The 13,425-nt window shown below is 62.2% G+C and overlaps 2 protein-coding genes across 2 annotated transcripts in view; both read right to left on the reverse strand.

Annotated features, from left to right (window-relative positions):
• Window positions 1–212: 212 nt before the first annotated feature.
• Window positions 213–5,042, reverse strand: LOC306800239 (D-serine dehydratase-like; the record flags this gene model as incomplete). Its single annotated transcript, XM_079302197.1, is given in 7 exon segments — window positions 213–405; window positions 459–528; window positions 531–601; window positions 1,683–1,869; window positions 2,476–2,756; window positions 3,728–3,877; window positions 4,834–5,042. Coding segments are annotated over 7 exon segments (972 nt in total). The 5' UTR covers window positions 4,854–5,042.
• Window positions 5,043–5,783: 741 nt separating this feature from the next.
• NBEAL2 (neurobeachin like 2) overlaps window positions 5,784–13,425 on the reverse strand; it is a 33,984-nt gene continuing 26,342 nt past the window's right edge. The window contains 25 exon segments of the mRNA XM_079300799.1: window positions 5,784–6,311; window positions 6,946–7,081; window positions 7,254–7,402; window positions 7,471–7,632; window positions 7,713–7,829; window positions 7,907–8,001; window positions 8,344–8,516; window positions 8,603–8,712; window positions 8,826–8,915; window positions 8,995–9,111; window positions 9,194–9,291; window positions 9,397–9,514; window positions 9,594–9,703; window positions 9,781–9,911; window positions 9,995–10,135; window positions 10,215–10,339; window positions 10,417–10,512; window positions 11,112–11,180; window positions 11,182–11,220; window positions 11,300–11,433; window positions 11,546–11,703; window positions 11,789–11,909; window positions 12,031–12,155; window positions 12,234–12,391; window positions 13,205–13,354. Of these exon segments, the coding sequence (XP_079156925.1) occupies window positions 6,207–6,311; window positions 6,946–7,081; window positions 7,254–7,402; window positions 7,471–7,632; window positions 7,713–7,829; window positions 7,907–8,001; window positions 8,344–8,516; window positions 8,603–8,712; window positions 8,826–8,915; window positions 8,995–9,111; window positions 9,194–9,291; window positions 9,397–9,514; window positions 9,594–9,703; window positions 9,781–9,911; window positions 9,995–10,135; window positions 10,215–10,339; window positions 10,417–10,512; window positions 11,112–11,180; window positions 11,182–11,220; window positions 11,300–11,433; window positions 11,546–11,703; window positions 11,789–11,909; window positions 12,031–12,155; window positions 12,234–12,391; window positions 13,205–13,354 (3,027 nt within the window). The 3' untranslated portion in view covers window positions 5,784–6,206.

The following is a 13,425-nucleotide window of genomic DNA, read 5'->3' on the forward strand; positions in this document are numbered from 1 at the left end:
GTGACGGGGGGACACTGAGCTGTGACACTCACATGGTACGGGATGAGCGCCAAGGTGCTTCCCAGCGGGAATTGCTCGAAATCCAGCTCCCATCCACAGCCTCCACCTGCCCGTGCTCCTGGGTTCAGCCCCACCAGCCTGCGGGACACGAGGCACGGCTGTCACCTCCCGTCCCCGCCTGTCCCCCCCTCCCTTTCCCAGTCCCCGCGGGGTCAACGGAGCTGGGGGTGGCCCTCGATGGCGGCACAGCCGCGGGCCCCGGTCGCGGCCCGTGCAGGCTCAGCCCCGGACCAGCCGCAGTCACCACGCAGCTGCCCGCGGTGGCGATAGTGGCCGATGACCCTGGTGAGGACACGGATGGCCACCTCCTCGGGCGGAACGAGCCCAGCTGGGTCTGCTGCAGGTCTGGCGGGGGACCAAGGGGCTCAGCCTGGCCGCCTCCCACCCTCGGGGGACACGTAGAACACGCGTGACTGCTCACGTAGAACAGGTAATTGCCCGGGTGCACCTCGGTGAGCTGCGACATCTCGGCACCGGGTGGCTGCAGGACGGGGTGGAGCCGATGGTGGCCTGGGGACACGGGATCCCCGCCTGCCGCAGCCTGGGGACACACGGGGGGTCATCGGGGATGTCACCCCCAGGTGAGCAGAGGTGGATCTGTCATCCCCCGTGCACCGCCGGGAACAGGACCAGAGAGGGGTCCTGCACCTCTGGGTGCCCCAGATGTGCTGGGGAGCACACCAAACGCTCAAGGGAACCATCCAGATGTGCCAGGGAGAGCTCAAGATGTGCTGGAGACACATCCAGATGTGCTGGGGACACATCCAGATGTGCCCGAGAGCTCCCTCAAAGACTCAGGGCTGGTGTGTGTCCCTCCAGATCCCCCCAGATGTGGCAGAGCACCCTCCAGATGTGGCCAAGCAGCCCCAGATGTGCCAGAGATCCACCAGAGCTGGGCACCCCCCAGATGTTTTAAAGCACACTCAGCTGTGAATAAGAACGCCCAGATGTTCTGGACACCTCCCCAAGATGTGCGAGGGTGCCCCCAGATGTGGTTGTGAGGCCGCAGTTGTGCCAGAGATCATCCAGATGTGCCTGGGATCCCCTCAGCTGTGCCAGGCTGTTCCCAGATGTGCCAGAAATGCCACTGGGTGCCTGGGACCCCTCCCAGATGTGCCCGAGCACCCCCCCCAGATGTCCTTGGGACCCCTCCCAGGTATTTCTGGACCCCCAGATGTGCCTGTTAGCCCCCAGATTTTGGGGAGGGGGTGGGATCTGGGGTGTCCCCACCACAACCCGGTGCCACCACGGGCCGGTGACCCCCGGGATGTGTCCCCAGGTGGGCACATCCCTGTCCCTGGCGGATGGGGGGAGGAGGGTCCCTCCCCCTGCTCCCAGCAGGAACCATCCGGCCGCAATTCCCCGCAGGATGCGAACCCCCGGTGGGATGAAAGGGTGACAGGGAGAGGGAGGGGACAATGCCCCAGGTCACAACTCGCCCCCGCCGCCACATCAAAGGCGAGCGGCGCCGCCACCACCCCCCGGCGCCCCCCGGGGGGCTTTGAGGGCCCCTTTATGGGGGTGATTGGCATTTACAACCCACACTTGGGGAAGGGGACAGCGGCCGCCTTGACCCCTCCTGTCCCCAAATCCCCGGAATCCCGCTCATCCCGGCCACTCACGCGGTGACGAATTCCAGCACGGCCGCCGTGGTGTCCCTGGCGATGGCCTGGATGGCCGGGATGTCGCGACAGCCGTAGGTGTTCCCGCAGTGGGCGTAGACCCCCACGAGTGTCACCAGCTCCGGGGAGCCCTGGGCGATGGCGCGGGCCAGAGCCAGAGCCTCGGGATCCGAGGGACGAATCCCGGCTGGGGAGGGGACAGGAGTGTGGGAGGGGACACTGGGACATGGCCCCCATATAGCATCCTGGCGCTGGGAATGTGGGGATGGGGAGGGAAGGCGGGGGCTGGAAAATCCCATTGTGGGGATTTGGGGCCACTTGTGCCGTGTTTCCCAGGCGTGGCTGGGAAAAATGACTTTGGAGGGGCTGAGATGCTTCTTCATGATTGGGATGGAGGATGTGGAGGGACATGGGGATTCCTTCCCATGGACCATCCTTAAAATAACGATTTTTGGGGCACTTTAAATCCTCCATCATGGGATGGAGGATCTGGAGGGACATGGGGATTCCTGCCTATGCACCATCCTTAAATAATGATTTTGGGGGGCTTTAAACACTCCATCATGGCTGGGATGGAGGACCCGGTGTGTTGGAGGGATGCAGGACATCATTCCCTAAGGAACATCCTTGATTGATGACTTTTAGGGGACTTCAATGCCTCATCCTGGTTGAGCTGCTGGATCCGGGAGGCACTCAGAGCATCCCACCCCACGGCCCATCCTGGATGAAACCCCTCAGGACAGCACACGATGCCCCCTCCCTGCACCCCAGGGTGCGTTTGGGGGTCACCTACCCCGAGCATTCCCACAATCCAGCTTGAGCCAGACCAGCCAGCGCTTCCCAGCGGGAAGGGGGTTCTGCAGCAGCAGCTCCAGCCCCTGGGGGCTGTCCACGAGCACCTGGAATTGCTGGAGGCGCTGGGCCAGCTCCGAGCACTCGGCCAGACGCCAGCGGGGCACCGGGAAGGCGTACAGGATGTCATCGAAGCCCCCGGCCGCGAAGAAACGAGCCTCGGCCAGCGTGGACACCACGATGCCCCGGCGGGTCCCGCCCGTGGCCAGCGCCGCCCCTTCCCTGGAATCGGGGAGGGAGGAGGAGGAGGAGGAGGAGGGGGTGATGGAGAGGTGATGGGAGGGATTCTGGGAAGGTGCTGGGGAGAGGGTGGGAGCTAAAGGAGAGTTGGGGGGCACGGGGGGGATACTGGGGGGATACTGGGGGGAGGGTGGGGATGGTGAGAGGGAGGATGAGGAGGTGTTGGGGGGAGGGTGGGGATGATGAGATGAAGGATGAGGAGGGTGAGGATGATGGTAGGGAGGATGAGGAGTGTGAGGATGGTGAGATGAAGGATGAGGAGGGTGAGGATGATGGTAGGGAGGATGAGGAGGAGCTGGGAGTGATTCTGGGAAGATGCTGGAGGGATATTGGGGGAGAAGCTGGGTGCAAGGGAGAGGATGTGGGATACTGGGAGGATGGTGGGGAGATACTGGGAGGATGGGGAAATAGCTGGGGCTGATGAGGGGGTGCTGGGAGGGATTCTGGGAAGATGTCTGAACGAAGTTGAGGGGTGCTAAGGGAGAGGATGGGGGTACTGGGAGGGATCTGTAGGAATAATGGAGGGATATTTGGGGGGACGTTGAGGAAGGGGGATATGGGGAATGCTGGGAGGGATACTGGGAAAATGCTGGAGGGATTCTGTGGGGGAATGCTGGGAGGATATTGGAGGGATATTGGGGAAAGGCTGGGGGAATGCTGAGGGAAACTGGGGCAGGGTTGGGAAATACTGGGTGGGAAGGTGAGGAAGATGGGGGGCACTGGGAGTGATGCTGGGAAGATACTGGAGAAGCTGGGGGATACTGGGGAGGAGCTGGTGGGATGCTGATAAGGAGGATGGGGGGATGCTGGAGAAAGATTTTGGGGTGAGGATGGGGAGATGCTGGCAGGAAAACTGGGTGAAGGCTGAGGGGTACTGAGGGGACCCAGAGGGATAGAGGGGGATTCCGGGGAGGCACTGGGTGGATACTGGGGGGTTCTGGGGTGGCACTCACAGGGTTTTGTGTGTTTTGACGTGGGGGCGCAGGCGCAGCCCCAGCGCCCGGCAGCGCTCCCGCATCCTCTCGGCATTCCCGCGCAGCGTGGCCAGCTCCAGGGTCAGCGCCGGGGTGGGCAACTGCTCCAGGGGGGCTCCCAGCCACGAGCTGCAATGTGGGGAGGGGGTGGGAGCGGGGAGAACCTGCTGTGAACACACCCTGCACCCTCAGAATCCCCCCGTGCCCACCCCACACCCACCCAACGCCACCCTGGGTCCCTGTCCCCAGGTGGGGGCTCGGGCTCCCCCAGGGACCTGGCACTGGGGTGATTTTGGGTGGGGACCGTGCTGGGGCAGCCCCAGGGTGTCCCTTGCTCCTTGGGCACAGTCCAGGGTTTTCCTGGAGCCGGGTGGATGCTGGGACTGGGATATGGGAGAGTGGGACACCTGGGACACCTTGGATAGGGATACTGGGAGCAGGGATACCTGGGACTCCAATCTGTGGAACAGAGACACTTCTGACTGGGAAATCTGGGACTGGGAAAGCTGGGAGGGGACACCTGGGATGCGAAACCTGGGATGGGACACCCGGGATGGGAAAACTGGGGCTAAGACACCTGGGACTGGGAAATCTGGGATGGGAAACCTGGGATATGAAATTTGGGACTGGGAAATCTGGGATAGGAAAGCTGGGATGGGACAGCTGGGATGGGAAATCTGGGATAGGAAAGCTGGGATAAGTCACCTGGGACTGGGAAAACTGGGATGGGAAACCTGGGATATGAAATTTGGGACTGGGAAATCTGGGATAGGAAAGCTGGGATGGGACACCTGGGATGGGAAATCTGGGATAGGAAAGCTAGGATAAGTCACCTGGGACTGGGAAATCTGGGATAGGAAAGCTGGGACTGGGAAATCTGGGAGTGGGACACAGGGAAAAGGAACACTTGTTGCCGGGGAATCTTGAGGACAGGACGCCCAGAACTGGGTCACCGGGGCTGGGGCCAGGCGAGCCAAAATCCGGCAGCAGGGACACCAACCCAAGCTCCAGCGGGACGGGAACAGCCTCCAGCAACGTCACGCCGTGTCCCCGCCGCCCCCGTGTCCCCTCCCTGCCCTGCCCACCTGTCCGTGTGTCCGTCCATGGCTGCGGTGGCTCCGCGGTGGCCCCGCGGGTGTCGCGGCCCCACGTGACGCGGTGGCACCGCCGCCGGAGCGGGGACAAGGGTCACTGCCAGCCCAGGGGCCTCGCCGGGGTGGCGGGGCCGGGGGAGGACACGCGGCCGGGACGGGCTGCCAAGCGCCGGGGACAGCGGGGGGGACACGGAGGGGACAGAGAGAGCGGGATGTGCTGCGGGGGATGCGGAGACCCCCGGGCTGGGGGGACAAACGGGGGGCTGAGACCCCCCGAAACTCGTGACATGTGTGAGGGGCTGCTGGGGACCCGCTGCCCCTGCCTGGGACATGGGGGACACAGCTGATGCTGCTGAGAGCCCCATAACTTGTGACATGGGGGTGCACAGCTGCTGAGACCCCCCCCCCCCAAACTCATGACACAGGTGTGGGGAGCTGCTGTGTGTCCCCTAAACTTGTGCTATGGGGGTGCACAGCTCCTGAGACCCCCCCCTCCCCGAACTTGTCACATCTAAGTCCAGCTGCTGCTGAGGACCCCCACACTCATGACAGGTGTGTGTACCCCCCAAACTTGTCACAGGTGTGCACAGGTGCTGAGACCCCCCCCCACACTCATGACAGGCGTGTGTACCCCCCAAACTTGTCATAGGTATGCACAGGTGCTGAGACCCCCCCCCCACTTGTGACACCTGTGTGTGTAGAGCTAGAGACCCCCAAAAACTGTGACATGTGGGTACAGGGCTGCTGAGACCCCCCCCACACTCGTGACACAAATGTGTGCAGAGCTAGAGACCTCACAAACTCGTGACAGGTGGGCACAGAGCTGCTGAGTCCCACCCCACTCATGACACGAGTGTCCCCATGCAGGACACCACAGTGGGGGGACACACACATTCTGGGGAATTGTGCCCCCATCTTGGCACAACCACAGGCCTCACACCTTGATTTCCCACAGATATATTATTATTATTATTAATTATTATTAACAATTCTTCTTCTGTAAAAGCTCTAAAAATGGATAGAAATAAAAAATAAGGGGGGGGACACACCCACATGCTGCCGGCTCCTGGCCAGCAGGCACGGTGGGGAGGGGGGGGGCTGTGCCACCCCCATTTCCTAGAGAGGGGTCCCCACCTCCTCCTGTCCCCATCCTGCTGTGAGATCATGGGAAGCATCTCCCCAAAATCCAGGGGGGGTTGGACACCCCAGCGGGGCTGGGTAAGGCCACGGGTGTGGGGCAGGGCTGGGCTCTGAGGGTTCCCCCAGTCCGTGTGGGGGCTCTGGGGGTTCCCCCAGTCCGTGTGGGGGCTCTGGGGGTTCCCCCAGTCCGTGTGGGGGCTCTGGGGCCCCGGGGGTGGTCCAGCCTAGGCCCTGCCCTCGCAGGGGTTGTACTCTGTCTCTCCAGCCGACACCTGCGAGATGCGCCGCGTGGAGCGCCACAGCCGCCGGTGGAACTGGCCCGGCCGCACCTGGGGACGGGGAGAGCTTTGCCATCCCAGATCCTTCATCCAGCCCCTTCCTCATCCCTTTGCCCATCCTATCCCAAGGTCCTCACCCCCTTCTCCATCCCCATCCCATTCCCAGATCCTCATCCCCTTCTTCATCCCCATCTCATTCCAGTTCCTCATCTGCTTCTCCATCTTCATCCTCTTCATCCTCATCCTGTTCCAAGGTCCTCATTCCCTTTTCCATCCCTATCTCCTTCCAGTTTCTCACCCCATTTTTCCTCTTCATTCTTTCCCAGATGCTCATCTGTTTCTCCATCCCATCCTCTTCTCCTTCCCTGTTTCCATCCTTATCTTCCAGATCCTCACCCTTTTCTCCATCCCCATCCCCTTCCAGATTCTCATTCTCTTCTCCATCCCAATGCCCTTCCCAAAACCCTTTATCCAACCCCATCTTCATTCCCTTCTCTATCAACATCTCCCTCCAGATTCTCATCCTCTTCTCCATCCCCACCTCCCTCCCATCTCCACCCCATCCCTATCCCACATCCCCTTCTTCACCCACCCTGGTCCCCCTCAGCTGACAGCAATGTCTCCACCCTGGGGACACCAAGCCATGTCCCCATCCCTCCCTGACCTGGCTGGGGGTCCCACTCACCTCTGTGGGCTGCCCAGCACCCACCACGATGAGTTTTCCATCCTCCAGCCCCACCAGGATGTGGCTCTTCTCCTTGGTGACGGACACGCTGCGCACGGGCACCCGCATGGGCACGGGGGGCACGGCCACCCTGAGGCTGGGGACACGCCGTGGGGTGGGACACCATGGTGTGGGACATGGCCCATGGCATGGGACAGCATGGTGTGGGACATGACCCATGGCATGGGACATGACTCATGGCATGGACAGCATGGTGTGGGACACCCTGAGGGTGTGGTGGGGCCGGGCCAGGGCACAGCCTCCCTCACCTGTGGAGCTCACGGATCTCCAGGCTGCACTCCGAGGTCCCCAGCACCACGAAGTCCTCGGTCAGGCACATGGCTGTCACCTCCCGGTCCAGCGGGACGGAGGACAGGAGCTTCCCGTTCACCGAGTACAGGTGGAGCGCCAACCTGTCCTGGAAGGAGCACAGGGGCAGCGTGCTGGTGGTGGCTGGGAGGGGACAGTGGGGACACCTGGACCTACCTTGGAGCAGGAGGGTTGCCCCACGGTGGTTTGGGCCACCACCTGTCCCTCAGGCCCCACGGCCAGGTGGGACAGCACGGCAGGGGGACAGCTCTCGCCGGGCGGCCGCAGGGAGCGGATGAAGAGCCCCCGGCGCACGGTGTGGGTGATGATGGTGCCGTCCTGGGGGAGGAAGGGGACACAGGTGACGATGGTGGTGGCACTGCCCGTGCTACGCCCACCCCACGGCCCCACCAGCTCACCTTGGAGCCGGACACGGCCATGTCCAGCTCGGTGCTGATGGCCACACACGTCACCTCGGCGTCGTGGCCGTACAGCACCTGGACGGGTTTGGGAGCCAAGCCGCTGGAAAAGCCACCCTGGCGTTGGGGACATGGGGACATCAGTGACCTGCTGGCAGTGCCCACCATGAGCTCCCCCTGCTCCTCCTCCCTACCTGCTGTAGGACCTGCCACACCATGCAGGTGGTGTCCCGCGAGCCAGAAATGAGGTAGATGCCGCAGAAGTCGAGTGACAGGCAGGTGACAACATCTGTGACAGCCAGAGGGACACCATGAGGTGTTTGTCCCCTCCTACCACACCTAGCCCCCTGACTCCATGGGATGGCACCATGATGTGTTTTGGGATGTGGAATTGCTGCCAATCCCATTCCAAGGTGTATTTTGGGGTGTGGATGCTGCTGCTCCTCTTCACCCCACTGAGGTTGGAACCTGGACCATGCCCGGAGATGGAGACCCTGGGAGATGCCCCTCATGGTGTCACCTGCTTGTGGTGCCACCTGCTCGTGGTGCCACCTGCTCATGGTGTCACCTGCCCGTCACCATGGCCCTACAGCCCCATCATCATCATCATCACCACGGGAGGAGGACGTACCTATGTGCCGGGTGATGTGTCCCACCACCTTGCCCTTGGCCAGCGAGGTGACACGGAGGCTGTTGTCCCAGTGTCCCCCGCTGAAGAGCAGCTTCCCATCAGGGGACACGGCCAGCGTGCGGGAGCTCAGGTCGGCCCCGGGGGCGAAGGGGCCCTGCAGGAAGCGCTGGGTCCTGGCAGGAGGGATGTGCCATGGTGGTGCTGGATTGGTGCCACCTCCAGGGACCATCCCTGGGGACCCTGTGGCCCAGTGACTCACTTGGCGTTGGTGACAGTGGGGTCTTTGGTGAAGCTGAAGTAGTTGGAGATGTTCTTGTCGTAGGGCAGCCAGTTATGGGTCCCCAACAAGCCGTTGGCACTCACAGTGACCTGGGCAGAGGGGAAGGGGAGGTGACACTGCTCTCACTGCCAGGATCCTCCCTGGTTTGGTTATGGATCCCCCTGGACCAGCAAAACAGCCCCTTCAGTGTCCCCAGACTCACCAGGATGTCAGGGGATCCCTGAGTGATGAAGGAATGCGCCTGGTTCTTGGGGACCACAGCCTGCACCAGGGCCACCCCATCACTGATGCCCTGTGGGGACACAGCAGCTGCTGGGCACCCCCCTGGCCACCCCACCCCTCCCAGCCCTGCACCCTGGGGGTGCCCTCACCTCCACAAAGAAGGACTTGAGCTGGTCCAGGTTCTCAAAGACGTTTGGGGAGCGGGTGTCGAGCTGGGCCAGCCTGCGGGCAGCGCTCTCTGCAGACAGCCGGGCTGGGTGGGGCTCCTGAGGGGGCAGGGCACCCATCAGAATGTGGGGGACCCCCCAAAAGGGGCTGGTTTTTTTTGGGGTGGGGGGTCTGAGCTACCTTGAGCAGCTGGCAGGGCGTCTGCCCGAAGTTGCTGATGATGCCCTCCAGAGCTTTGCGCTGCGTCTCGTCCGTGATGGCGTCCAGGTCCACGGCCCCTGCGTTTGGGGTTGTCACAGTCACAGGGGGACACGTCCCTGCTGGGTATCCCTGGTGGGACACATCCCTGCTGGGTGTCACCCTCCCTCTGTCCCACAGCTCACCCTCATAGGTGCAGTAGTAGAAAACGTTCAGGGCCTCCACGGCGGCCGGGCCGCGCTGTTTGTACCCAAAAATGAGGTCGATCCACTCGTGGAGGTGGGCGGAGACATATTCTGACTCCTGTCCAAGGATGGGGAGTCAGGGCGGGTGGGAATGGCCCCAGAGCGCCCCCAGGGCTGAAGGGGCTCCCCCATCTCACCAGGGCTTTGCGGTGCTGGTGGATGAAGTCCTCGCGGGACCGTGCCCACCGCGGCAGCACCACGTCCCCAACCTTCTCATTGGAGAGTTGCAGACAGCCCAGGTCAAAGCCTGCGGGCAGGACGGGGATGATGAGGGACACAGACACCCCCCTGTGCTCCCCTGGTGGTGACAATGGTGTCCCTTACCGTTCTGGTTCTCCAGGAACTCCGGGAAGTAGAAGAACTCCGGGATGAGCTCCTTGACATCCACCGGGTTCTCCATGCGGGCTTGCCACGCTGCCGGCACCGAGTGGAACTGCCGGTCCGAGCAGTCAAACCTGGGGGCACAGGACACCTGGCTGCAGCCTGGGCTGTGTCCCCACGGTGTCCCCTCTGCAGGAGCCACCTGCTGGGTGCCCACCTGCCGCTCTGCAGCTGGATGTGGAGGGTGGTGAAGGGCTCGGTGCGGATCAGGTAGTGCATGACCCCGGCGGCGTTGGAGTAATGAGTGCCGTAGTGGAACTTGTCCACCGTGCCCGTGGGGTCCTCAAAGCTCTCATACCTGCAGGCCAGGTGGGATGGGGTCTAGCAGGAGCCAGCCAGCTGCTCCCTGCATCCCCAAACCTTTGTGGGGTACTCACTTCTCCTTGACGTCACGGGCGTGCCGCTCGTTGGCCACCCCGATGGGCTTGGACAGGTCCCGGAACACGGCCGGGTTGGTGAGGTCCAGGGTCTCTGAGACATAATCCCGCAGGATCCAGGGGAACTGGGTGGGGGTGGGAGGTGGGTGAGGTGGGGGAGCACAGGGGGGCAGTGGGGACAGTGGGGGACACAGGGGCTCACCACAGGGTACTGGGACAGGTCGTTGTAGGTGCGCCCTGCGATGGTGTTCAGCTGCATGAGGTACTCGAAGTTGGAGATCTCCCGCAGGACCCATTTCTGGAGAGAAGGGAGAGGGAGGAGATAGGCTTGGGGGTGGAGAAGACAAGGCAGACTCCCCCCAGGACATGGCAGTGCCTGTCCCTTGGCCATTCCTGATTCCAAAATTGTCCCCAGCCCTATGGCCATCGCTGGTCCCACAGTTGTCCCCAGAACTGTGGCCGTGTGCACCCCATGGCCATCCCTGGTTCTACAGCCCCCTCTGGTCCAATGGCCACCCCTATCCTACAGCTATCCCCTGTTCCATTCTTAGACCATCCCATGCCCCACAGTTGTACATTACCCCATGACTGTCATCACCCCATTGCCACCCCTGGTCCCATGGCCATTCCCAACAGCTATTCCTAATCCTCTGTCCATGGCCATGGCCATCCCTGGTCCCATGGCCATTCCCTACAGCCATCCTACATCCTCTGTTCATTTCTGTGTCCATGGCCATGGCCATCCCTGGTCCCATGGCCACTCCCAGATCCACAGCCATCCCTGACCCCATGTCCATGTCCATGTCTGTGTCCACCCCCATCCCACGCTATCACCCTCCCCTTTTCCATCTGGGAAGGGGACCCATGGAATGGGAAGGGGCATGGTGGACTCAGTACCTGTGTGAGTCCTGAGGCTTTGAGCAGCTCCTGGGGGGACCGGCTGCCAAAATAGGTCTGGTTGGGGGGGCCGCAGGCCAAGGATGCAGGAATACACCTTGTTCCTCACCTGATGGGGACAGGACATGGAGTGGCTGGAGCTCAGGCGGAGCTGTGGCTCTGGGAGGGATCTGGGAGGGGGTGCCCACCTTCTTTCTGAAGTTGAGGAAGTAGTTGGCCTGGTCGATGAAGAAGAGCTCGAGGGCGGAGCGGCGCAGGTTGTAGCGGCGCAGGTGAACCTCGCGCAGGTGGGACAAGGGACGCTTGAAGTCGTAGCCAATCCCTGCCGAGGGTGGGGGCACACAGAGACCCCCCAGGTATCACCATCCTGCCATTCCTGAGGCTGGGCAGGGATCCTCACACCCCCCCCCCCCAAAAGGAGCATCCATCGTTACCTCCCTCCGTCTCCTCCTTCTCGCTGCTGCCGTCGTAGAAATAAACGTGCTGGGTCGTCACCTCCAGGCGCCCGGGGACCACGGCCACCGTGGTGATGAGCTCGCAGTCCTCTGACACCACCAGCTTCTCCCGCTGGTTCTGCTCCTTGGGCTCAGCCCTGCGGGGCACAAAGGGGTGGGGACACTCTGCTGACACCCCCAGCCTGGGTGGGCTGGGACTCTGGCAGGGCTGGGGTCACTCACTGGTTGTCCAGCACAGGCAGGTCCTCCTCGGCCAGCTGGTCATCCTCCAGCTCGCTCACCTTGGCCTCCTTGGCCATGGCGAGCGGGAGGGACTCGGCAGGATTCTGGAGGTGGTCAGCTCCTGAAATGAGGAGGGGGCTCAGCAGGACCCACCAACCCCTGAACCCCTGTGAAAGGCTCCCAAATTCAACACTCTCCATGTCCTGCAGCATATGGGGACCCCCCAGGTGCCACCACCTCACCCAGATTGTCCCGTAGGGCGCTGGCCTCCAGGTGTTGGTCGAAATTGAGGTTGGGCACCAGCTTCAGCCTCATGCGGGAATAGGTCTCGGCACTGGACAGCTTCCAGCGAACCTCGGGTGGGTTCCTGGGGGACAGCTGGGGGTGAGGCACCCCGGGGAGCCCTGGAGGTGCCACCCATCCCTGGGACCAGCTGGGGACTCACCGTTCGGCCCAGGCGGAGCGGGGCGAGGTGAGCAGGCGGCACAGGGAGCGCCACTGCTTCAGCACGGTGCTCTGCTGGTTGTTGGTCTGCTTGAGCACGTTGGCGTGCCGGGCGTTCTCCGCCTTGCAGCGCTTGGCCGCCGGCTCCAGCACCAGCTCCTGCCGAGGGGGAGCCAGAGTGAAGTGACAACAGGGGCTTGGGGACATCCCCAGGGTAAGAACATCCCCAGGATGATGGGGTTGGGATGAGGAGGGCATCCTTGGGATGGTATCCCCAGGATGTGGAGCACATCCTGGGGATAATGTGTCTGGAATGAGGAGCACATCCTGGGATAATGTCCCCAGGAGGAGGAGCACATTCTGGAGGCAATGTCCCCAGGATGGCATCCCTGGGGTGAAGAGCACAACCTCAGCATTAATACCCCAAGGAGAGGAGCACATTCCTAGAATGACATCCCCAGAGTGAGGAGTATATTCTCTGGATGACATCCTTGGGGTGAGGAGCCTGACCAGCACATTGAGGTATATTCCCTGATGACACCTGGAGCCTGACCACAAGATAAGGAGCACCCAGAGTGACACCCTTGGGGTGAGGAGAATGTGTCCAGAGTGAGGAACATATTCCCTGGATGACATCTTTGGGGTGAGGAGCCTGACCACAATATAAAGAGAACCCAGAGTGACACCCTTGGGATGAGGAGAGTGTCCCCAGGATAAAGGAGCACATTCCCAAGATGACACCCCTGGGGTGAGGAGCATGTCCCCAGGCTGAGGAGAACCCAGAGTGACATCCCTGGGATGAGGAGAGTGTCCCTAGGGTAAGGAGCACTTTCCCCTGGATGACAACCTTGGGGTGAGGAACATGTCCCCAGGATAAGGAGCACCCAGAGTGCCATCTCCAGAGGTGAGGAGAGTGTCCCCAGGATAAAGGTGTCCCCAGGGTGACATCCCAGGGACAGGAGCAGGCAGCACCTGGAACAACTTGCGGCTGGCCGCCTTCTCCTGCTCGCGGCGCTGGGAGCTGCTCATCATGGCATCGTAACAGGCGTTCCAAAAATTGGACATCAGGTCGTGGCTCCTGGCAAACGTGTCCATCTCAAACTGGGCCATGGTGGGCTGCACCTGGACGAGCAGAGAGGCATTTCCAAGGCTTGCTACCCACCATTCACCATCCAGATAAATGCTCCCACCCT

This window comes from Erithacus rubecula (genome assembly GCF_903797595.1).
Source record: "Erithacus rubecula genome assembly, chromosome: 3".
Taxonomy (NCBI): domain Eukaryota; kingdom Metazoa; phylum Chordata; class Aves; order Passeriformes; family Muscicapidae; genus Erithacus; species Erithacus rubecula.